General features: G+C 46.0%; 1 protein-coding gene across 7 annotated transcripts in view; it reads right to left on the minus strand.

Moving 5' to 3' along the window:
* Positions 1-16,716, minus strand: part of ZNF346 (zinc finger protein 346) — a 68,173-nt gene extending 51,457 nt beyond the window's left edge. For all 7 annotated transcript variants that reach the window (XM_058440182.1, XM_032158729.2, XM_058440181.1 and 4 more), the window contains exon 1: positions 16,516-16,716. In XM_058440182.1, the coding sequence (XP_058296165.1) occupies positions 16,516-16,690 (175 nt within the window). In that variant the 5' untranslated portion in view covers positions 16,691-16,716. The remainder of the gene's footprint in view (positions 1-16,515) is intronic.
* Between the last annotated feature and the right edge of the window lie 6,094 nt (positions 16,717-22,810).

Raw genomic sequence — 22,810 nt, forward strand, 5'->3', positions numbered from 1 at the left:
GGGGCAAGTGTACGTTCCTGGCTGAGACTGTGTGACAGCAGAAACCTGAGAGGGCCCAAGTTAACCACATACTCATGGCCACCCTGAGGCTGCGAACACACACATAAGAGATGCAAAAGGACCTCGTGGGAAGGGTAGATCCCAAAATGACTTGAACTTTGAATATGCTTCCCTACCAACACACAGATCCAACAGTACCAAATCAAGGCCTTATAGGCTCCAGGTGTTTAGAACAAGATCTTGTTGAATCACTAGTTAATCTGACCACTAAGCAACATAAACACACTAAAGTAGAAATTATAAAAAGGAACCAAATTGGGAATGTTTGCTTTTAAAGCCTTTGGCCACCATGTAAGCAGTCTGGCTGCTCTGAGGCCACCAAGCTGTGAGGAAGCCCAGACTATTTCATGCATCAAGACCACATGGAGAGTTCCTGACACCACCTGAAAAGAGAGATGTCTGGCCAGCCCCCAGAGGCTCCACCCCGCTGTTGTTTCAGCTCTAGCTCCCAGATGCTCCATTTTCCTGCTGTTTCAACTTGAGCCACCATCTGACTGCAACTGCACAAGAGACCCTGAATCAGAACTATCTAGCCAAGCCTTTCCCAAATTCCTGACCCACAAAAACTGAGAGGTTTATAAGGTTGGAGGAAGCTAAGGCCCACAGTGGGGAAAAAAAAAAACAAATTTGGATAAAATTGTCAATTAGGCCAGGCGCGGTAGCTCACGCCTGTAATACCAGCACTTTGGGAGGCAGAGGCGGGTGGATCATGAGGCCAGGAGTTCAAGACCAGCCTGGCCAACATAGTGAAACCCTGTCTCTACTAAAAATACAAAAAAGTTTAGCCCCAGGGCAGGTGCCTGTAGTACCAGCTACTTGGGAGGCTGAGGCAGGAGAATCGCTTGAACCCAGGGAGGCAGAGGTTGCAGTGAGCCGAGATCATGCCACTGCACTCCAGCCTGGGATACACAGTGAGACTCTGTCTCAAAAAAAAAAAAAAAAAAAAAAAAGTCAGTTAGCCAGGTGTGGTGGCAGGCACTTGTAATCCCAGTTACTCGGGAGGCTGAGACAGGAGGAACGCTTGAACCCGGGAAGCGGAGGTTGCAGTCAGCCAAGATCGCGCCATTGCACTCCAGCCTGGGCAACAGGAGTAAAACTCTGTCTCAAAATAATAATAATAATAATTGTCAAAATTCTGAGATGGCAGCCTGACTACACATCCGTTTTGCCATGATATCTGCACACAACTTTAATCCGACTACCAACTATCTCTCCAGGGTGCAAAATATTTGATATGGAAAATGAGGTACTTTTCATTCATTCACTGGAGAGGCAGGGCGTGGTGGCTCAGCCTGTAATCCCAACACTTGGGAAGGCCAAGGCAGGCAGACTGCTTGAGGCCAGGAGTTTGAGACTAGCCTCGCCAATGTGGCAAAACCCCGTCTCTACCAAAAATAAAAAAATTAGGCAGGCATGGTGGTGTGTGCCTGTAATCCCAGCTACTTGGGAGGCTGAGGCACACGAATTACTTGAACCCAGGAGGTGGAGGTTGCAGTGAGCCAAGATCGTGCCACTACACTTGAGCCTGGGCGACAGAGTGAGACTCCATCTCAAAAAAAAATAAAATAAAATAAAATAAAATAAAATCACTAGAGAGACTGAAAGTATGGTACTAGGTTGAGCCTCCAGAAACATCTCCAGGAATAATGCATATATGTTCCAATAGGTGACCTACAGTCTCTGAGGCTCCTTCACAGCTCTGCTGGAAGCAAGATGCTTTGGCTATAACAACTTCTCTCTCAACCTATGAAGCTGGACAACGGATGCTGGAAAACTGATGTAGTTCCATGACCTTTTTTGACAGCAACAACAGCCAAGAGGCACAGAAGTATGGTCTTTACTGCATTTCTGCATTCTACATCCTATGAGATGTTACATATTCACAGGATTTAATTTATATCCACATGATAGCCAAGTAAAAGATGTATGGGGCACAGGCTGAGAGATGCAATCTAGAGTATGAAGCACAGGGCTGCTTTTCAAAGGGTTGATAAAGTAGGAACACAGAGAACTTTGTGGGACAGCAAGATAATTAATAAACTTAACAAATTTAAGGGTTGGGTGTGATGGTTCATGCCTATAATCCCAGCACTTTGGGAGGTTGAGGTGGAAGGACCGCTTGAGCCCAGGAGTTCAAGAACCAGCCTGGGCAACATAGTGGGGCCCTGTCTTTACAAAAAAACAAAAAAGATTAGCTGAGTGTAGTGGTGCACACCTGTAGTCCCAGCTACTTGGTAGGCTGAGGTGGGAGGATCGTTTGAACTTAAGCCCAGGAGGTCAAGGCTGCATGAAGTGAGCTGTGATCACACCACTGCACTCTAGCCTCCATCCTGGGTGACACTGCAAGACCTTGTCTCAAAATTAAAAAAAAAAAAAAAGAAAGGAAATTTAAGCCAGGTGTGGTGGCCTGCATGTACCTGTAGTCCCAGCTATTCGGGAGGCTGAGGTGGGAGGATCATTTGAGCCAGGAGTTTGAGACCAGCTTGGACAACATGGTGAAACCCCATCTCTATAAAAAACTACAAAAAATGAGCTGGGTGTGGTGGTGCACACTTGTTATCCCTGCTACTCACGTGGCTGAGGTGGGAGGATCACCTGAGTTCAGGAGGTCGAGGCTACAATGAGCCAGGATTGCACTACTATGCTCTAGCCTTGGTGAGGGAGTGAGACCCTGTCTCAAAAATGACTTGCTGCCGGGCGCGGTGGCTCACGCTTGTAATCCCAGCACTTTGGGAGGCCGAGGCGGGCGGATCACGAGGTCAGGAGATCGAGATCATGGTGAAACCCCCTCTCTACTAAAAATACAAAAAATTAGTCGGGCGTGGTGGCGGAGGCTGAGGCAGGAGAATGGCGTGAACCCAGGAGGCGGAGCTTGCAGTGAGCCGAGATCGCGCTACTGCACTCCAGCCTGGATGACAGAGCGAGACTCCGTCTCAAAAAAAAAAAAAAAAGAAAAATGACTTGCTATTCCTTAGGCCTACATGTGTCCTTAGAATCTACAATTGAGCTCTATATAAATTCATCAACTGGGCCAGGCGCGGTGGCTCATGCCTGTAATCCCAGCACTTTGGGAGGCCGAGGCGGGCGGATCACGAGGTCGGGAGATCGAGACCACGGTGAAACCCCGTCTCTACTAAAAATACAAAAAATTAGCTGGGCGTGGTGGCGGGTGCCTGTAGTCCCAGCTACTCAAGAGGCTGAGGCAGGAGAATGGCATGAACCCGGGAGGCGGAGCTTACAGTGAGCGGAGATCCCGCCACTGCACTCCAGCTTGGGCTACAGAGTGAGACTCCGTCTCAAAACAAAACAAAAACAAAAACAAAACAAAACAAAACAAAACAAAACAAAAAAATTCGCCAACTGAAGGTGATCCTTAGGAAGATGAAACCTATTTACTACCCAGCTTATTAGGAGGCAAAGGGTTTTTAGGTACAGCTGTAGTTAGAAGGCAGCAAATTAAAGGTCCTAGGGCGGGGTCAGTGGCCCGTGTCTGTAGTCCTGACACTCTGGGAGGCTGAGGCTAGAGGATTGCTTGATGCCAGGAGTTTGAGACCAACACAGGCAGCAAAGTGAGACCTCATCTTTACAAAAAAAAAGAAAAAATTATCCAGGTGTGGTGGCACACGCCTGTAGTCCTGGTTACTAGGGAAGCTGACATGGGGGGAATCACTTGAGTCTAGCAGTTCAAGGCTGTGGTGGGCCATAATTGCGCCCCTGCACTTCTGCTGGGTGACAGAGCAAGATCCCCCATCTCAAAAGCAAAAACCCCTCAAACAATCGTAGGAAAGGGAGGTTGGGTATAATCTACCCTTGGGTGAGAATGGTTAGACAATGTAGTATTTTAATGGGCAGTATGACCTAAAAGGATAAACAAGACGGTCCTATTAAGTCTACTTAGCACTGGTACTTCCATTTTGTGAGTCCATACTGTGTTTTTGTTTTTAATTTAATTTTTTAGAGTCAGAGTCTCATTATGTTGCCTAGGCTGAATCCAGACTCCTGGCCTCAAGTGATCCTTCTGCATCAGCCTCTCAAGCAGCTGGGACTACAGGTGTGGGCCACCATGCCTGGCCAAATCCATACTGCTGATGGTCTCAAGAAGCTCAAATTTTTATCCAATGAAAAGGGCATGAAGAGGCTGGGCATGGTGGCTCACACCTGTAATGTCAGCATTTTGGGAGGCCGATGCGGGCGGATCACCTGAGGTCAGGAGTTTGAGACCAGGCTGGCCAACGTGGTAAAACCCCATCTCTACTAAAAAATACAAAAATTAGCCAGGCGTGGTAGAGGGCTGGTAGTCCCAGCTAACTCAGGAGGCTGAGGCAGGAGAATCGCTTGAACCCAGGAGGTGGAGGTTTCAGTGAGCCAAGATTGTGCCATTGCACTCCAGCCTAGGTGACAAGGACGAAACTCTGTCTCAAAAAAAAAAACCTGCATGCAGTGGCTCATGCTTGTAATCCCAGCATGCCAAGACTGCGCCACTGCACTCCAGCCTAGTGACAGAGCAAAAAAAAAAAAAAAAAAAAAAAAAAGGCTGGGTACAGTGGCTAATGCCTGTAATCCCAGCACTTTAGGAGGCTGAGGCGGGTGGATCACCTGAGGTCAGGAGGTCAAAACCAGCCTGGCCAACATGGTGAAACTCCATCTCTACTAAAAACACAAAAAATTAGCCTGGTGTCGTGGTGCATGCCTATAATCCCAGCTACTCGGGAGGCTGAGGCAGGAGAGTTGCTTGAACCTGGAGGCAGAGGTTGCAGTGAGCTGAGATTGCACCATTGTACTCCTGGGCAACAAGAGTGAAACTCCATGTCAAAAAAAAAAAAAAAGTCAAAGAAAAAAGAAAAGGCATGAAGAAAGCAAATGTAAGGGTACTGATGATCTGCTACTAATAAAACAAACAAATGGAAATTCTGGAGTTGAAATTATAATAAAATAAATTTGCTGGAGGAGCTCAACAGCAAGTTCAAAATGGCAGAAGAATCAGTGAACTTGAAGATACAGCCATAGAAATAGCTGATCTGAAGAACAAAGAGAAGTAACATTGAAGAATAATGAGCAAAGCTTCAGAGATTATGGAAAAACTTCAAGCATACTAACCTACGTGTAAGGAGAACCTCAGAAGAAGAGAGAAGAGAGAGAGAGTAGAAAAAAAATTTGAAGAAAATGTCCGAAAACCTCCCATATTTGATGAAAAACATTAATCTACACATTCCAAAATCTCAAGGAACCCAAAGTACGAAAAATATGAAGAGAGCTACACCTAGACACATCACAAACTGTTGAAAGGCAAAGACAGAAAATCTTGAAAGCAGTGAGAGAGAGAGAAAAAATGACTCATCATATGCAGTGAAATAATTCAATTAATGACAACTTCTTATTTGAAAACAATTAAGGCCAGAAGGCAGTGGAATGACATATTCAAAGTAGTGAAAAAGAATAAAAATGTCAACTAAGAATTCTATATCCAGCCAAATGATCCTGCAAACATTACACTAAGTGGCCAGGTGCAGTGGCTCACGCCTGTAATCTCAGCATTTTGGGAGGCCAAGGCGGTGGATCACCTGAGGTTGGGAGTTTCAGACCAGCCTTGCCAACATGGAGAAACCCCGTCTCTACTAAAAATACAAAATTAGCTGGGCGTGGGGCACATGCCTGTAATCCCAGCTACTCGGGAGGCTGAGGCAGGAGAATGGCGTGAACCCGGGAGGCGGAGCATGCAGTGAACTGAGATCGCGCCACTGCACTCCAGCCTGGGCGACAGAGCGAGACTCCGTCTCAAAACAAAACAGAAAAAAGAGAATCGCTGAGGCCCACAGGCAGAGGGTGCAGTGAGCCTAGATCATGCCATTGCACCCCAGCCTGGGCAACAAGAGCAAAATGTCACCTCAAAAAACAAAAAACAAACAAAAAAAATTACACTAAGTGAAAGAAGCCAGTCACAAAAAGGCCACATATTTATACAATTCTATTTACATGAAATGTCCAGAATAGGCATCAATCCATGAAGAGAGGAGATAAGTCGTTGCCAGGGATGATTGCTCCTAGGTACAGGGTTTCTTTATTGGGGTGATGAAAATGTTCTAAAATTAGACAGTAGTGATGGTTGCAGAACTCTGTGAATATACTAAAAACCACAGAATTGTACATTTTAAACAGGTGAATTTTATGGAATGTGAAATTTATGTCAATAAAGCTGTTATTTAAAAATAAAATAGCCAGGCGTGGTGGCTCAAGCCTGTAATCCCAGCACTTTGGGAGGCCAAGGCAGGAGGATCACGAGGTCAGGAAATCGAGACCATCCTGGCTAACACAGTGAAACTCCGTCTCTACTAAAAATACAAAAAATTAGCTGGGTGTGGTGGCAGGCGCCTGTAATCCCAGCTACTCAAGAGGCTGAGGCAGGAGAATTGGTTGAACCCGGGAAGCAGAGGCTACAGTGAGCCGAGATTGTGTCATTGCACTCCAGCCTGGGCAACAAGAGCGAACTCCGACTCAAAAAAAAAAAAAAAAACCCAAAAACCAAAACCAAAACCAAAAACAACAAAACATTCCTTTGTGCTGACTCCACAGTTTTAGACAAAGCTTTACTCCTTTAACTGCAAATTAAAGACTCTCTGAAGCCACCTATGACCTGTCAGCCCCTTGCTTCAAGATATCCTGCCTTTTGGGGCCAAACCAATGTATAATCGCCATGTATTGACTTATGATTTTGCCAGTAACTTCTACTTCCCTAAAATGTGTAAAACAGAGTTGTGACCTAACTGCCTCAGGACCACTTATTCAAGGCTTCTTGGATTTGTGTTTTTCCCCACCCGTGGTCACTCATATTGGCTCACAATAAACCTCTTTAGAATGTTTTACAGTGTCACTTGAGCGTCATTTGGTTTTTCTATTAACAAATATCTTGCTTTCAATAACTCATAGAACTTGTTAGAAAATCAGTAAGGGTTTAGAATAATGTTATAATCAATTTGATCCAATTGGCACATGGAATACTCCCCCACCTACAGAATATACATTGTTTTCTAACACACACTGATCATTCTCTAGGGTAGAACATATGCCAGTTTCACTTCATTCATTCATTTATTTATTTGAGAGGGAGTCTTGCTCTGTCATCCAGGCTGGGGTGCAGTAGACGGTCTTGGCTCACTGCAACCTCTGCCTCCTGGGTTCAAGCAGTTCTCCTGCCTCAGCCTCCCGAGTAGCTGGGATTACAGGCACCACCATGCCCAGCTAATTTTTGTATTTTAGTAGAGATGGGGGTTTCACCATATTGGCCATGCTGGTCTCGAACTCCTGCCCTCAAATGATCCACCCGCCTCGGCCTCCCAGTGTTGGGATTACAGGCGTGAGCCACCGCCCCCAACCCAGTTTCACTACATTTAAAAAGACTGAACTCATCTCAAGTATATTCTTTGAATGCAATGGAATTTAATCAGAAATCAACACTAGGAAGAAATCTGGGAAATCCTCAAATATTTTGAAATTGAATAACATGTATCAAAGAAGAAATTACAAGGGAAATTAGAAGTTATTTTGAACTGATTTAAATGAAAATAAAACATTCAAAAATTTACGAGTTGCAACTAAAGCAGTGCTCTGGAGAAAAAAACCTCAGTTTATCCTACTTTACTTTTACAATACAGAACACTTCTGTGACCATATGTGTGGGTTTTCTCCTCCCAGAAAACAAGCACTCAATTCTGCAGTGGACACCAGTTGGTGTTCCCTAATTCAAATCAATTCTGACACTATCTACCTGGAGACAGCTTCAGATCCTACAGGTTGAGGGCTATTCCTACAAGACGGAGCCCTACTTCTGATGCCAATTGCAGGTTCCACATTCTTTCACCTGTTCTTCTGACCAACCGGCTATAAATCGAGGTTCCCATGACACCCTTGGATTCAATTAATTTGCCAGAGCAGCTCACAGAACTCAGGGAAACATATACTTACATGAATCTAAAAGATACATATATTTAATATTTTGGGTGACAGGATCTTGCTGTTGCCTAGGTTAGAGTGCAGTGGTGTGATCACAGCTCACTGCAGCCTTGACTTCCTGGGCTCCAGTGATCCTCCTGTCCCAGTAGATAGCTAGGCAGAAATGAGCAGGGTAAAAGAGGACCCCCTACCACCACAAATGTCAGGCAACCATCAGGTGATGGTCATTCAGTTATTAAACTGTCTCTCTAAAATAATAATTGGTCTCTGGTGGCATCAGGAAAAGGCAGTCTCCTCATAGATGGAAACACCTGGCCGGGCGCGGTGGCTCACGCTTGTAATCCCAGCACCTTGGGAGGCCGAGGCGGGCGGATCACGAGGTCAGGAGATCGAGACCATGGTGAAACCCCGTCTCTACTAAAAAATACAAAAAATTAGCCGGGCGTGGTGGCGGGCGCCTGTAGTCCCAGCTACTCGGAGAGGCTGAGGCAGGAGAATGGCGTGAACCCGGGAGGCGGAGCTTGCAGTGAGCCGAGACTGCGCCACTGCACTCCAGCCTGGGCGACAGAGCGAGACTCCGTCTCAAAAAAAAAAAAAAAAAAAAGAAACACCTGAGGCTGGGTGTGGTGGTTCACACCTGTAATCCCAGCACTTTGGGAGGCTGAGGCAGGTGCAGCACCTGAGCTCAGGAGTTCGAGATCAGCCTGAGCAACACGGAGAAACCCTGTCTCTACTAAAAATACAAAAAATTAGCCGGGCGTGGTGGCACATGCCTGTAATTCCAGCTACTCGGGAGGTTAAGGCAGGAGAATCGCTTGAATCCGGGAGGTAGAGGCTACGGTGGGCCGAGATCATGCCATTGCACTCCAGCCTGGGTGACAGAGTGAGACTGTTTCAAAACAAAGAAAAAACCACCTGACATTGGTGATCAGCAGCTTCCGGATAAGATCTCAAGTTAGGCTAGTGGGCTCAAGCATGCGCACTAAGAGGCAAAATGGAGGCGTTTAACTGGTAACACTCTGCTGGAAAGGGAAAAACATTTCAAGTAAGCATGTGCACAACTTCAGTAAAGACACTACGCCTGCGGCCCCTCCCAAGTGCTGGCAGGCCGCTGCCAATCCAGACAGCCCACCCCCAAGGGAAAAACCAGGGGAGAAGTAACACGCAAGACCCAGCAAGCATGCCAACGTGTAAGATCCCAAGTCAAAGGTCAAACCGCCTACTTGTCTCTCTCAAGTCGCCCTCTTGGCCCCCTTCCAAGTATACTTTACTTCTTTTCATTCCTGCCCTAAAACTTTTTAATAAACTTTCACTCTTGCTCTAAGAGTTGCCTTGGTCTCTCACTTTGCCTTATGCTCCTTTGGTCGAATTCTTTCTTCTGAGGAGGCAGAAATTGAGATTCATGGCCACTAACACTCCTGCCTTGGCCTCTCAAAGTTTTGGAATTACAGGCAGGAGCCACTGTGTCAGGCCAACCTAAAAGATATGTTAAAGGATACAAATACACAAAGAGATACATAGGGCCAGGTCTGGAAGGGTCTAATGTGTAGGAGTGTCCATCCCCATGGAATTGGGGTGTGCCACACTTCCAGCACATGAATGTGTTCTTATTCACCTTCCTGGAAGCCCCTAAACTCAGGCCTTGGGGTTTTTATGAAGGCTTCATTACACAGGCATGGTTGATTAAATCACTGGCTATCGGTGATCAATTCAACCTTCAGCTCCTTTCTACCCTCTAGAGATGGGGGGCTGTAACTTCCAAGCCTCTGAGCACATGGTTGGTTCCTATGGCAACCAGCCAACCAGAATGTGGTAATCTAGGGACTTCTCAGAAATCACCCTGTTAACATGTACCAAGGTGTGGTTGAAAGGCGCTTGTTATATGGCCGGGCACGGTGGCTCACTCCTGTAATCCCAGCACTTTGGGGGGCCGAGGCGGGCGGATTACGAGGTCAAGAAATCGAGATCAGCCTGGCTAACACGGTGAAACCCCGTCTCTACTAAAAATACAAAAAATTAGCCGGGCATGGTGGCAGGCGCCTGTAGTCCCAGCTACTCGGGAGACTGGGGCAGAAGAATGGCGTGAACCTGGGAGGCGGAGCTTGCAGTGAGCCGAGATCGTACCACTGCACTCTAGCCTGGGCGACAGAACGAGACTGTCTCACACACACACACACAAAAAAACAAAAAAGAAAGGGGCTTGTTATAAATAACAAAAGTCTGTTTTTCACCTTTCTTGCTCTGGAGCAGTTCCAGAGGTGTTTCAGGAACCAAGGACAAAAGGCCAAATATTTTAACAGAAGATACTCTTACTGCTTTAGTCACTGAGGAAAGTACAAGGGTTATAGAAGCTGTGAGCCAGGAACTATGGAGGGAAATCTATATATATGTAATATATCTTATAAGGTCACAAGTGCTTAAGAGAGAAATCTATGGCCGGGCGTGGTGGCTCACGCTTGTAATCCCAGCACTTTGGGAGGCCGAGGCGGGCGGATCACGAGGTCAGGAGATCGAGACCACGGTGAAACCCCGTCTCTACTAAAAAATACAAAAAATTAGCCGGGCGTGGTGGCGGGCGCCTGTAGTCCCAGCTACTCGGAGAGGCTGAGGCAGGAGAAAGGCGTGAACCCGGGAGGCGGAGCTTGCAGTGAGCCGAGATTGCGCCACTGCACTCCAGCCTGGGCGACAGAGCAAGACTCCGTCTCAAAAAAAAAAAAAAAAAAGAGAGAGAAATTTATAATTTTAAACATCTACATCAGAAAAGAATGGTCTCAAATCAGCAACATAAGATCTCACCTTAGAAACCAGAAAAGATCAAGAAAATGACAAATTCTTAGCTAGACTAAGCAAGAAAATAATCAGGGGCCTCACGCCTGTAATCCCAGTATTTTGGGAAGCAGAGGCGGACAGATCACTTTAGAGTTCAAGGAGTTCAAGACCAGCCTGGCCAACACAGTGAAACCCTGTCTCTACTAAAAATACAAAAAAGTTGGCCGGGCATGGTGGCACATGCCTGTAATCCCAGCTACTCGGGAGGCTGGGGCAGGAGAATTGCTTGAAACTGGGAGGTGAAGGCTGCAGTGATCATTACTGCACACCAGCCTGGCAAGACCCTGTCTCAAAAAAAAAAAAAGAAGAAAAAAAGCGACACAAGGAGAAACAAAAAATTCTGTGTACGCTTAAAACAAGTAAAGAAAATGAATTAATAATCAAATATCTTTCCACAAAGAAAAGCCGACGCCAGCTGGGTGCCATGGCCCATGCCTATAATCCTAACCCTTTAGGAGGCCGAGGCAGGAGGATCACTAGAGGCCAGGAGTTTCAGACCAGCCTGGGCAACAGAGCAAGACCCTCTATTTAAAAAAACACAAAAATTAGCTGGGCATGGTGGTATGCCCTTGCAGTCCTAGCTTTGAGTTTGAAGGAGTGGAGGCTGCAGCGAGCTATGATTGTGCCACTGCACTCTAGCCTGGGCAACAGAGACCCTGTCTCTAAATAAATAAATAGAGAATTAAAAAAAAAAAAAAAAGGAGAGGAAGAAAGAAAAGCTTAGGCCCAGGTAGCTTCACTGGTGATAACTTTTTTTTTTTTTTTTTGAGACAGAGTCTCAACTGTGTTGCCTAGGCTGGAGTGCAGTGGCACAATCTTGGCTCACTGCAACCTTAGCCTCCTGGGTTCAAGCGATTCTCGTGCCTCAGCCACCTGAGTAGCTGGGATTACAGATGTGAGCCGCCACACCTGGCTAATTTTTGTATTTTTACAAAAATACAATTTTACAAAAATTTACAGGGTTTCTCCATGTTGCCCAGGCAGGTCAGAAAATAACTTTTATTGGTTGGGCGCGATGGCTCACCACTGTAACCCCAGCACTTTGGGAGGCTGAGGCGGATCACCTGAGGTCAGGAGTTTGAGACCAGCCTGACCAACATGGCGAAACCCTGTCTCTACGAAAAATACAAAAATTAGCTGGGTGTGCTGTGGGGCGCCTCTAATCCCAGATACCCGGGAGGCTGAGGCACGAGAATCACTTGAACCCGGGAGGCAAAGGTTGCAGTGAGCCGAGATCACACCACTGCACTCCAGTCTGGGCAGCAGAGTGAGACTCCGTCTCAAAAAAAAGAAAATAACTTTCATCTAAAGAATCCAAGTTCTTTTAAATGATCAGGGCCCAGAGAGATATTAAAATGAGATAGCAATCACTTCCTATTCCCCCTTTTTGAGTTATGATTCATCTATCAAAACTGCTTGCTATTGCCACAAGTTGGTAAGGATTAACCTGATAATGCCCTACCTGACACTATATCCTACATCCTATAGCTTAATGTACAGGCCAATCACTAACCAATGTTATTTCTGTAAATCAATGAGAATTCTTGATAAACAACTTTGTATGAGTCCCACTCCCTGTCCACATTTTTTTGCCTTTAAAAATCAAGTAAACTCTTTAAATCATATTTTGTGTGTTAGCCTCTTCCTTGCAGGTCAACACTTCTATAAAATACTGTAAAAAGAAATATTACCAACTGAGTGTGGTGGCTCACACCTGTGAATCCCAACACTTTGGGAGGCCGAGGCTGGTGGATCACCTGAGGTTAGGAGTTCAAGACCAGCCTGGCCAACATGGTGAAACTCTGTCTCTACTAAAAATACAAAAAAATTAGCTGGGTGTGGTAGCGCCCTCCTGTAATCCCAGCTACTTAGGAGGCTGAGGCAGGAGAATCACTTGAACCTGGGACAGGGAGGCTACAGTGAGCTGAGATCATGCCACCACACTCTAGCCTGGGCGACAGAGTGGGATTCCATCTCAAAAAAAAAAAAAAAAAAAATTACCAATCCATCCTTCACAAACTCCTTCAGAAACAAGATGAGGAGGGGGCTGGGCATGCTAGCTCACACCTGTAATGCCAGCACTTTGGGAGGCTGAAGTGGGCAGATCACTTGAGGTCAGGAGTTCGAGACCAGTCTGGCCAACATGGTGAAACCCCGTCTCTACTAAAAATACAAAAATTAGCCAGATGTGGTGGTGAACACCTGTAATCTCAGCTACTTGGGACGCTGAGGCAGGAGAATCGTTTGAATGAGGGAGGTGAAGGTTGCAGTGAGCTGAGATCATGCCACTGCCTGGGTGACTCCAGCCTGGGTGACAGGGTGAGACTGCATCTCAAAAAAAATAAAAAAAAATAAGGAAGATCTACAAGAGAAAATTTCTCAAATCTTGGGTTAAGATAAAGAGTTCTTAGATACGACACTAAAAGCACAATACATAGGATAAAAAAACTGATAAATTTAATTTCATCAAAACTTAAAACTTCTGTGCTTCAAAAGGCACTGTTTAGAAAATGAAAAAACAAGTCACAGTCAGGGGGGAAATATCTGGAAATCATATCTATAATAAAAGACTTGTACCCAGAATACAAAGACAACTCTTAAAACTCAGTAGAAGACAAACAGCCCAATTACAAATAGGCAAACGATGTGAATAGATATTTCACCAAAGATCTACAAATGGGTAGTTAGTCCATGAAAAGGTGCTCAGTATTATCAGTCTTTAGGAAACCACAATGAGATATCACTACATGCCCACTAGAATGCTTATAATCAAAAAAGACAAGTGTTGTCAAGGTTATAGAAAAAGTGAAACCCTCATACATTGATGGCAGAAATAGAAAAGGTGAAGCCATTTTGGAAAACAGTTTGTCAGTTCTTCAAAATGTTAGAGTTATGATATGACCCAGCAATTCCATTCTTAGGGATATACTCAAGAAACGAAATGTATGTTCACACAAAAACTTGGGCATGAATGTTCGCAGCAGCATTATTCACAAAAACTCCAAATTGGAAACAATCCAAATGTCTAGAACTAATGAATGGATTAATAGAATGTGTTATATTCATTCAATGGAATTCTATTTAGCAATAAAAAGGAATGAAGTACTAATACACACCATGACTTGGCTGAACTTCAAAAACATGCTGAGAGAAGTCAAACTCAAAAGACTACCCAAGACAGAAAACAGATCACTGGTTGCCTAGGGCAGGAGGTGGGAGTGGGGATTTAATATAAATGAGCTCAAAAGAACTAATTGGGGTGATGGAAATGTTCTAAAACTGGACTGTGGTAATGGCTATACAACTCTGTACACTGGCTAACAATCATTGGCTTGCATGGTATATAAATTGTAACTCAATGAAGGTGCTAAGAGTAGAAAAAGGGTGAGTACAACTTAATGTTGCAGGTGTCTACCTAGATTTCATATAAATGTGGGAGAAGTGAGGAGACAGGGAAATGAAATAGGTCATAACAGTGCCACTATACACTCATATACACATAGCAGACAGTTCACTTTTCAGAGCACAGTGGTTTTCTGCTTCAAGATCCAGGGCAAAGGTCACTTTCTTTTTGTGCATCTCCAACTCTTAAAACATTCCTCAGCACTGCATCCTTTACATTACACTGGAACTGTTTTGGTGTCTGCTTCCTGGACTAGACTGCAAGCCTTTCCAGGGCAAGGGCAGTATCTTCCTCTGATACTCCAGCTCTGAAGCCCAACCAGTTCTGGGTCCAGAGCAGGCATCAGTGAATGTTTGTCAAATTAATGAAAGGAAAATTGGGGTAGGGGAGGAAACTACCAAACAAGTTTGAAAGTAGGAGAGCCGGGTGCAGTGGCTCATGTCTGTAATCCCAGCACTTTGGGAGGTCAAGGCGGGCAGATCACTTGAGGTCAGGAGTTCGAGAACAGCCTGGCCAACATGGTGAAACACCATCTCTACTAAAAATACAAAAATCAACTGAGTGTCATGGCAGCCACCTGTAATCCCAGCTACTCCGGAGGCTGAGGCAGTATAGAATTGCTTGAACCCAGGAGGCGGAGGTTGCAGTGGGATTGTGCCACTGCACTCCAACCTGGGTGACAGAGTGAGACTCTCTCAAAAAAAGAAAAAAAAAGGAGAGAAGGCCCCAGAAATAGTGTGTGTGTGTGTGTGTGTGTGTGTATATATATAAAATACTTACATATCCGAGGCGGGCGGATCACGAGGTCAGGAGATCGAGACCACAGTGAAACCCCGTCTCTACTAAAAATACAAAAAATTAGCCGGGCGTGGTGGCGGGTGCCTGTAGTCCCAGCTACTCGGAGAGGCTAAGGCAGGAGAATGGCGTGAACCTGGGAGGCGGAGCTTGCAGTGAGCCGAGACTGCGCCACTGCACTCCAGCCTGGGCGACAGAGCGAGACTCCGTCTAAAAAAAAAAAAAAAAAACAAACAAAACTTACATATATGTGTATATAAATATATTTACATATATGTGTGTATATATATAAATATATTTACATATATGTGTGTATATATTATATATACACATACACACACACCATTTCTGGGGCCCTGTCTCCTTTCTTTTTAATATATATATAAAATATGTATTATATATATAAAAACTTAGGAGACAGGCTAGACTTGTTTTTAAATTGGAGAAATATATGGCAGGGTATAGGTCTGTGTACCTTCCTTAGATATGGTCAAAATTTCAATTTTATCCAGGGCAGTCAGTTCACAAATAGCATATTAAACTTTCCAAGACAAGTCTGCTCGGCAAGCAAACAAATCACTGGAGAAATCTGATTTCCCTCCAGATACCTGACAGGGTTAGCAGAGAAGCCCTGATAGAGTTCTTGTACATTTGGGTTAGCATTAAGCAGCTGGCTCTGTAAAGGACAGTGAAGGGAGTCACACAAGCAGGTCAGGACAGCTCTTTTCCATCCTTCTCTTGCTTTCATCCCATCTTACACAGTCTCAGGTCCAAGTGCAGAGCAAGCTGGGGCGCTTCGGCCCAGGAGTGACCCCTAACGTGGCTTTGCTTACACTGTTCTCAGCAACTTTGGGTCAAGAGTAGGACACAAAGAAGCTGGAGCCAAAGCAAACCCAGACCAGTTTCTCAGGCTCCTTGTCCCCACCTTAGAATAAGGGACCCAGCAAGTAGAGGCCAGAGAGCTAAAAACAGGGGTAAGCCAGGACTCAGTCATCAAGACCAGAAGGAACCCAGGGGGTAAGGAGAAGGACTTCCAGAGCCCTCGGAAGTGTGGGGCTTGAGAGAAGGGAGGCAAGAGGCCCTAGGAGGAAATCTGGAGATTGGGACGATGGGGAGATTGGGACGATGGGGAGTGGTGAGGGGCACTCGGCTTGGCTTAAGGGGATGGCAAAGACTGTAGGTCTCCGACTGGACGAGTATAGGGATGACAGTCCTCGAATTTGGGAAAAACTGCGCTGTAGTGAATGATGAAGGAGGAGGGGGAAAACCCAGGGCCTGAGGGTGAGCGGCCCTTCACCCTCAGCGTGCTGGGGGCCCGATTCTTGGGGTGCCCGCGCCCGGATGGGGAGCACAAGTCTGGGGGTCCGGGGGCGCAGCACGCAAGGAGGCGGGCCAGGTGGTGTGACCGTCGGCGCTTCCGCAGTTCCCTGCGAGCCGCGCAGCGGAAGAGGGGCTTCCTGCCTCCAAAGCCCCCGACTCACCTTCCTCCCTACCCACCGGCTGGGCACCGGACACGGCTTCCCACAGGCGGCGCGCCCTCTCGCGGTCAAAGCGCACCCCGTCCGGCTCCTGGCCCTCCAGCAACTCCGAGCTGTTGTAAGGCCCGGCCCCTCCGCCGTCCGCGGCCTGCACCGTGGCTGGCGCGGAATACTCCATCTTCGCAGCAAACCCTCACCGGTGGAGAGTCACTCAGGCGCCTAGGTATCGCGAGATTTGGGGGGGGTGGGGGGTGGGGGGGGTGGTACTTGGCCCGGCCAACAAATCTCGCGAGGTTTGGGCGCTGCACCCGCGCTGCCGTGCGGGACCAGGCGCTTGTTTTGCTTTGCTACCTCTGGTACCTCAGAGCGTGTGCCGTGGATTCGGAAACCTGTCGCTGATTCCGCAGCAGTGACCCCCCCTCCCGGAGAGGCTTGTGCGGTTTTGGCTCATGGCTGTCACCTTGCTCACGGTTAGCCCTGGATACTTTCCATTTCGTTCTCAAGGTCCCGTTATGTGGGAGTGTCTTCGCCATTTCATTTACAGGGAAACTGAGGCCCAGAACTTAGAAATGGTTAACTCAAGAGTTCACTACTAGTAAGTAGTAGTACAGCTGAGGTTCCGTATTACTGCTAATAATAGATACTATTTATTGAGTTCCAAGTGCCAGCTCCCAGCTCATCTTCCCCGAGACTCCGGACCTGTATACATCCAGTTGCTGCCTCTTCCACAGTTCACTCGAATGGCTAATAGGCTTCTCCAATGTAGCTGTCAGACCCCAAATTTTATCTTCCAACCCCAGAGCTGCTCCTTCCCGTGTCTTTGGGAGCCACCATCTCTTGTCTAGGTTATTGTAGTAGCAACCTCACTGGTATTCCAGCACAGCAGTTCCAGGGATCCTCTTATGACCAGTCAGATCATGACACTTAGGTTTTCAAATCCTCCAACAGCTTCCCATCTCACTCTTAGTAAAAGCCGAAGTCCGGCCAGGCGCGGTGGCTCACGCCTGTAATCCCAGCACTTTGGGAGGCTGAGGCAGGCGGATCACCTGAGGTCCGGAGTTCGAGACCAGCCTGACCAACATGGAGAAACCCCGTCTCTACTAAAAATACAAAATTGGCCGGGTGTGGTGGCACATGCCTGTAATCGCATCTACTCGGAGGCTGAGCCAGGAGAATGGCTTGAACCTGGGAGGCAGAGGTTGCTGTGAGCTGAGATCGCGCCATTGCACCCCAGCCTGGGCAACAACAGCGAAACTCCGACTGAAAAAAAAAAAAGCCAAAGTCCTTATTTCGACCAACAAGGCCCTGTACAATCTGACTTCCCTTAACCTCCCTGATCCTGATGTGTTACGCAGTCCCCAACTCCTTAATTCCTGTCCCAGTTACCCAGGCCTCCTGGGGTGCATTTCTCCCATATATCTTCATGGCTCAGTCTCCCACTTCCTTCTCTGGCTACTCTATCTAAAATACCTTGTCTGCCTATCCCATCTAAAATGTTACTTTTCCACACACACTTCATGTCCTTCTTTCCTGCTTTATTTATTATATATTTTACCTTTTATCTTGTTTATTGTCTGTCTCCCTACCAGAAGGCAAGCCCTAGGAAGGCAGAGATTTTTGTCTCTTTTCTTTTCTTTCTTTTTTTTTTTTTTTTAATTTTTTTGAGGCAGAGTTTTCCTCTGTCGCCAGGTTGCAGTGCAGTGATGCGATCTCGGCTCACTGCAACTTCTGCCTCCCGGGTTCAAGCAATTCTTCTACCTCAGCCTCCCGAGTAGCTAGGATTACAGGCACATGCCACGGCGCCCAGCTAATTTTTATATTTTTGGTAGAGATGGGGTTTCACTATGTTAGCTAGGCTGATCTCGAACTCCTGACCTCATAATCCGCCCGCCTTGGGCTCCCAAAATGCTGAGATCACAGGCACACAGTACTGCGCCTAGCCTTTTGTGTTTTGTCATTGTACCTGAATCTCCAGCACTTTGAAATAGAACCTGGACCCTCCTAGGTATATACAAAATATTCGTTTAATGAATGAAGCTTTTAATATTACTAGCTTATTTCAACCTCATTTGTTCAAATACTTATGGAGAATTTACTATGAGCTAGATGATATTTTGAGCATGGAAATATAGTGGTGAACAAGACAGGGAAGCTCTAGTAAAGTATTTTTTATTGTAGTGGAGGAGAGTACAATAAAAAAGTTAACAGTAGGCCTGGCGCGGTGGCTCATGCCTGTAATCTAGCACTTTGGGAGGCTGAGGCAGGTGGAGTACGAGGTCAGAAGATCAAGACCATCCTGGCTAACACAGTGAAACCCTGTCTCTACTAAAAATACAAAAAAATTAGCTGGGCGTGGTGGCAGGCGCCTGTAGTCCCAGCTACTCAGGAGGCTGAGGCAGGAGAATGGTGTGAACCCGGGAGGCGGAGCTTGCAGTGAGCCGAGATCGTGCCACTGCACTCCATCCTGGGCGACAGAGCGAGACTCTGTCTCAAAAAAAAAAAAAAAAAAGTTAACAGTAATAAGTGCTAAGGAGAAGATAAAACAGGATTGCATCTCAGGTGAATGATGTGTTAGGAACATTAATCAGGGTGGTGTCAGGGGAAGCCTCTGGGAAAATGACATTTGAGCTAAGACCTGATTAATGAGAAGGGGTAGCCATGCAAAGAGCTGGGCAAGAGTGTTCTAGCAGAGAGAACAGCAGGTACAAAGGCCCTGAGGCAGGAGAGAGCTTGATGTGTTGGAGGAACAGGAAAAACGACAGCATGGCTGGAGCCCAGTGAACAAGGAGGAAAGTGGTATCAGAAGAGGCCAAAGAGAGACAGATATGAATTATTCTTGCTTGGGATCATATAGCTCATTGGTGTAATTTAGTCATTTATACTACAAGTATTTCCTTATTTATACTACAAATATTGAGCACCAGCTCTATGTCAGGCCTCAGGCCCTAGAGCTTCTAAGCTTCCAATACAGTAGGTGACTGATGTTTGGCCAGTGCTTTACAATTTTCTTTTTTGTTTTATAGACGGAGTCTCTGTTGCCCAGGCTGGAATGCAGTGGCATGATCTCAGTTCACTGCAACCTCCACCTCCTGGATTCAAGCAATTCTCCTGCCTCAGCCTCCCAAGTAGCTGGGATTACAGACATCCATCACCATATCCGGCTATTTTTTGTATTTTTAGTAGAGACAGGGTTTCACCTTGTTGGCCAGGCTGGTCTTGAACTCCGGGCCTCAGGTGATCTGCCCGCCTTGGCCTCCTAAAGTGCTGGGATTACAGGCATGAGCTACCACACCCAGCCTACAATTTTTTTTTTTTTTTTTTTGAGACAGGGTCTCACTAGTGCAGTGATATGATCATAGCTCACTGTAACCTTGAACTCCCACACTCAAGTGATCCTCCTGCCTCAGCCTCCTGAGTAGCAAGGACTACAGGTGGACACCAATATGCCTAGCTAATTAAAACAATTTTTTTTTTTGTAGAGACAGAGTTTCCCTATATTGCCCAGGCTGGTCTCAAACTCCTGAGCCCAAGCGATCCTCCTGCCTCAGCCTCCCAAAGTGCTGGGATTCCTGGTGTGAACCACACACCCAGCCCAGGGCAGTGCTTTACAGTTTGCAAAGCACCTACATTATAGCATTTAATCCTCAGGGTGGTTTCTGTGAGGGATTTCTTCATAAGTGATAATAAAGAAACAGACTAGGAAAGGTAAAGGTTTTGTCAAGATCACACAGCTAGTTAGGTATGAGCCCATGCTTGAACACTGGTCCTTATATTGCAAATCTATGTCCTTTTGCCAACACCAGATGACCAGCCTAAAAGCCAGTGACTGCACATTACTTATTTTCTTTTTATTTATTTATTTACTTGTAGAGACGGGGTCTCACTATGTTAGCCAGGGTAGTCGCAAACTACTTATTTATCTTAATAAATACTTATTAGTTACTTAAATTAAATTAAATACTTAATAAATACTTAACTCATACTTGCATAGCATAAGTTATTCAGGGATAATCCAAGGGATAGAGGGGATTTTTGTCTAAGTCCCAGAACCCACAAGGATATTTTTTAATACTAGTAACAAATACTGGGAGTGGAGTATGTAAGTTGCTTTGCATATTATTGGAAAACAACCCCTCTACCCCCACCACTCCCAGTCCAATTACATGCTCAAAATAATGTCCATTTATTCTCCAATGAGTGCTGTCAGGGTTCATCCCCTGTGCCATGGAGGCAGAGTCCTGAGCTACCCTGCTGAGGGTCTGAACAGCCTTCATTGTCACCAGTTTTCTATTTTGTCTTTGTGTGAGTGCTTCCAAGAATGGCTCAGGCCTGGACTCCTTGCTGGGACCTGGCAGTGCAGGTGATGCCTTATATTTGTTGGGCTGGCTTTTTATTTCCTCCTTGTGGAAAATGAGAACCATTTTCCAACACATCCTTCTGTGTATTGTTGCCACGGGAGATGAACAATCCCAGGGAAATGGCTTTGCTAAGGGACAGGAACTGGCTACAGTTCAGCATACATTTCAGTTGCTTAAATACTGACTGTATGTGCATATGTGTGCACGTGCAAAGTAAACTATAGTGCTTAAGATATAGTTCTTGCTCTCAAAGAGATTAAACTCTAGTTTTTCTTTCTTTTCTTTTTTTTTTTTTTTTGAGACAGAGTCTCACTCTGTCACCCAGGCTGGAGTGCAGTGGTGCAATCTCGGCTCACTGCAACCTCCGCCTCCCAGGTTCAAACAATTCTCCTGCCTCAGCCTCCTAAGTAGCTAGGACTACAGGTGTGTACCACCACACCAAGTTAATTTTTGTATTTTTATTAGAGACAGGGTTTTACCATGTTGGCCAGGCTGATCTCGAACTCCTGATCTCATGTGATCTGACTGCCTTGGCCTCCCAAAGTGCTGGGATTACCGGCGTGAGCCACCACGCCTGGCCTCAAACTCTAGTTTTTCTAACTCTAGTATGTCTAATCTAGTGATAGACATAAAAGTATCTACTAAGTATGTAATATCAGAGAGTATGTTTTAACTGCTATAACAGATAATGACTAGGCTGGGCACAGTGGCTCATACCTGTAATCCCAGCACTTTGGAAGGCTGAGGCTGGAGGATTGCTTGACCCCAGGAGTTCAAGACCATGAGGGCAACATGGCAAGACCCTGTCTCTACAAAATTAAAAAAATTAGCTGGGTGTGGTGGTGTGTGCCTTTGGTCCCAGCTACTCAGGAGGCTGAGGTGAGAGGATCGCTTGAGCCTGCAGTGAGCTGTTGTACCACTGCACTACCACCTGGGCGACATAGCAAGACCCTGTCTCAAAAAAAAAAAAGGGCCGGTGTGGTGGCTCACGCCTGTAATCATAGCACTTCAGGAGGCCAAGTGGGCGGATTACCTGAGGACAGGAGTTCAAATGGTGAAACCTCATCTCTACTAAAAAATGCAAAAATTAGCTAGGCATGGTGGCAGAAGCCTGTAATCCCAGCTACTCAGGAGGCAGAGGCAGGAGAATTGCTTGAACCCAGGAGACGGAGGTTGCAGTGAACCGAGATTGTGCCACTGTACTCCAGCCTGGGCAAGAAGAGCAAGACTCCATCTCAAAAAAATAAAAAAAGAGAGAGAGAGATGACAGCCAAGGCTAGTGGGCTAGTGTGGATGGGGTGGGAAAATGAATCCACCGTGTGGGGATCAGAATGGTATCTGAGTTACCTCCTAATAGTCTTTCTATTTCTCATCTCTAAGAACACATTTCAAACTATTAGAGGTGGCCACAGATTAGCTTTTACTAACAGGATGTAAAGAAATGTTGTTTGAATCAGAATCTGAGATTGGTCCAGAACAGAAGGGGTGCTCTTGAGGAGAACTGTGGAAATACCAAGCCCAGCAGGGGCCCAGGGGCACATCTTTGCTGCAATCCTAGTCCACTTCTCAGGCTCCTTTATTTCATTTCATTTCATTTCATTTCATTTCATTTCATTTCATTTCATTTCATTTCATTTCATTTCATTTCATTTCATTTCATTTCATTTCATTTCATTATTTCAACAGAGTTTCACACTTGTCACCCAGGCTGGAGTGCAATGGCACAGTCTCAGCTCACTGCAATCTCTGCCTCCTGAGTTCAAGCGATTCTCCTGCCTCAGCCTCCTGAGTAGCTGGGATTAGAGGCACCTGCCACCATGCCTGGCTGTTTTTTGTAATTTTAGTAGAGACGGTGTTTCACCATGTTGGCCAGGGTGGTCTTGAACTCCTGACTGCAGGTGATCCACCTGACTCGGCCTCCCAAAGTTCTGGGATTACAG

This window comes from Hylobates moloch, unplaced genomic scaffold (assembly GCF_009828535.3).
Source record: "Hylobates moloch isolate HMO894 unplaced genomic scaffold, HMol_V3 SCAFFOLD_6, whole genome shotgun sequence".
NCBI classification, from domain to species: Eukaryota; Metazoa; Chordata; class Mammalia; order Primates; family Hylobatidae; genus Hylobates; species Hylobates moloch.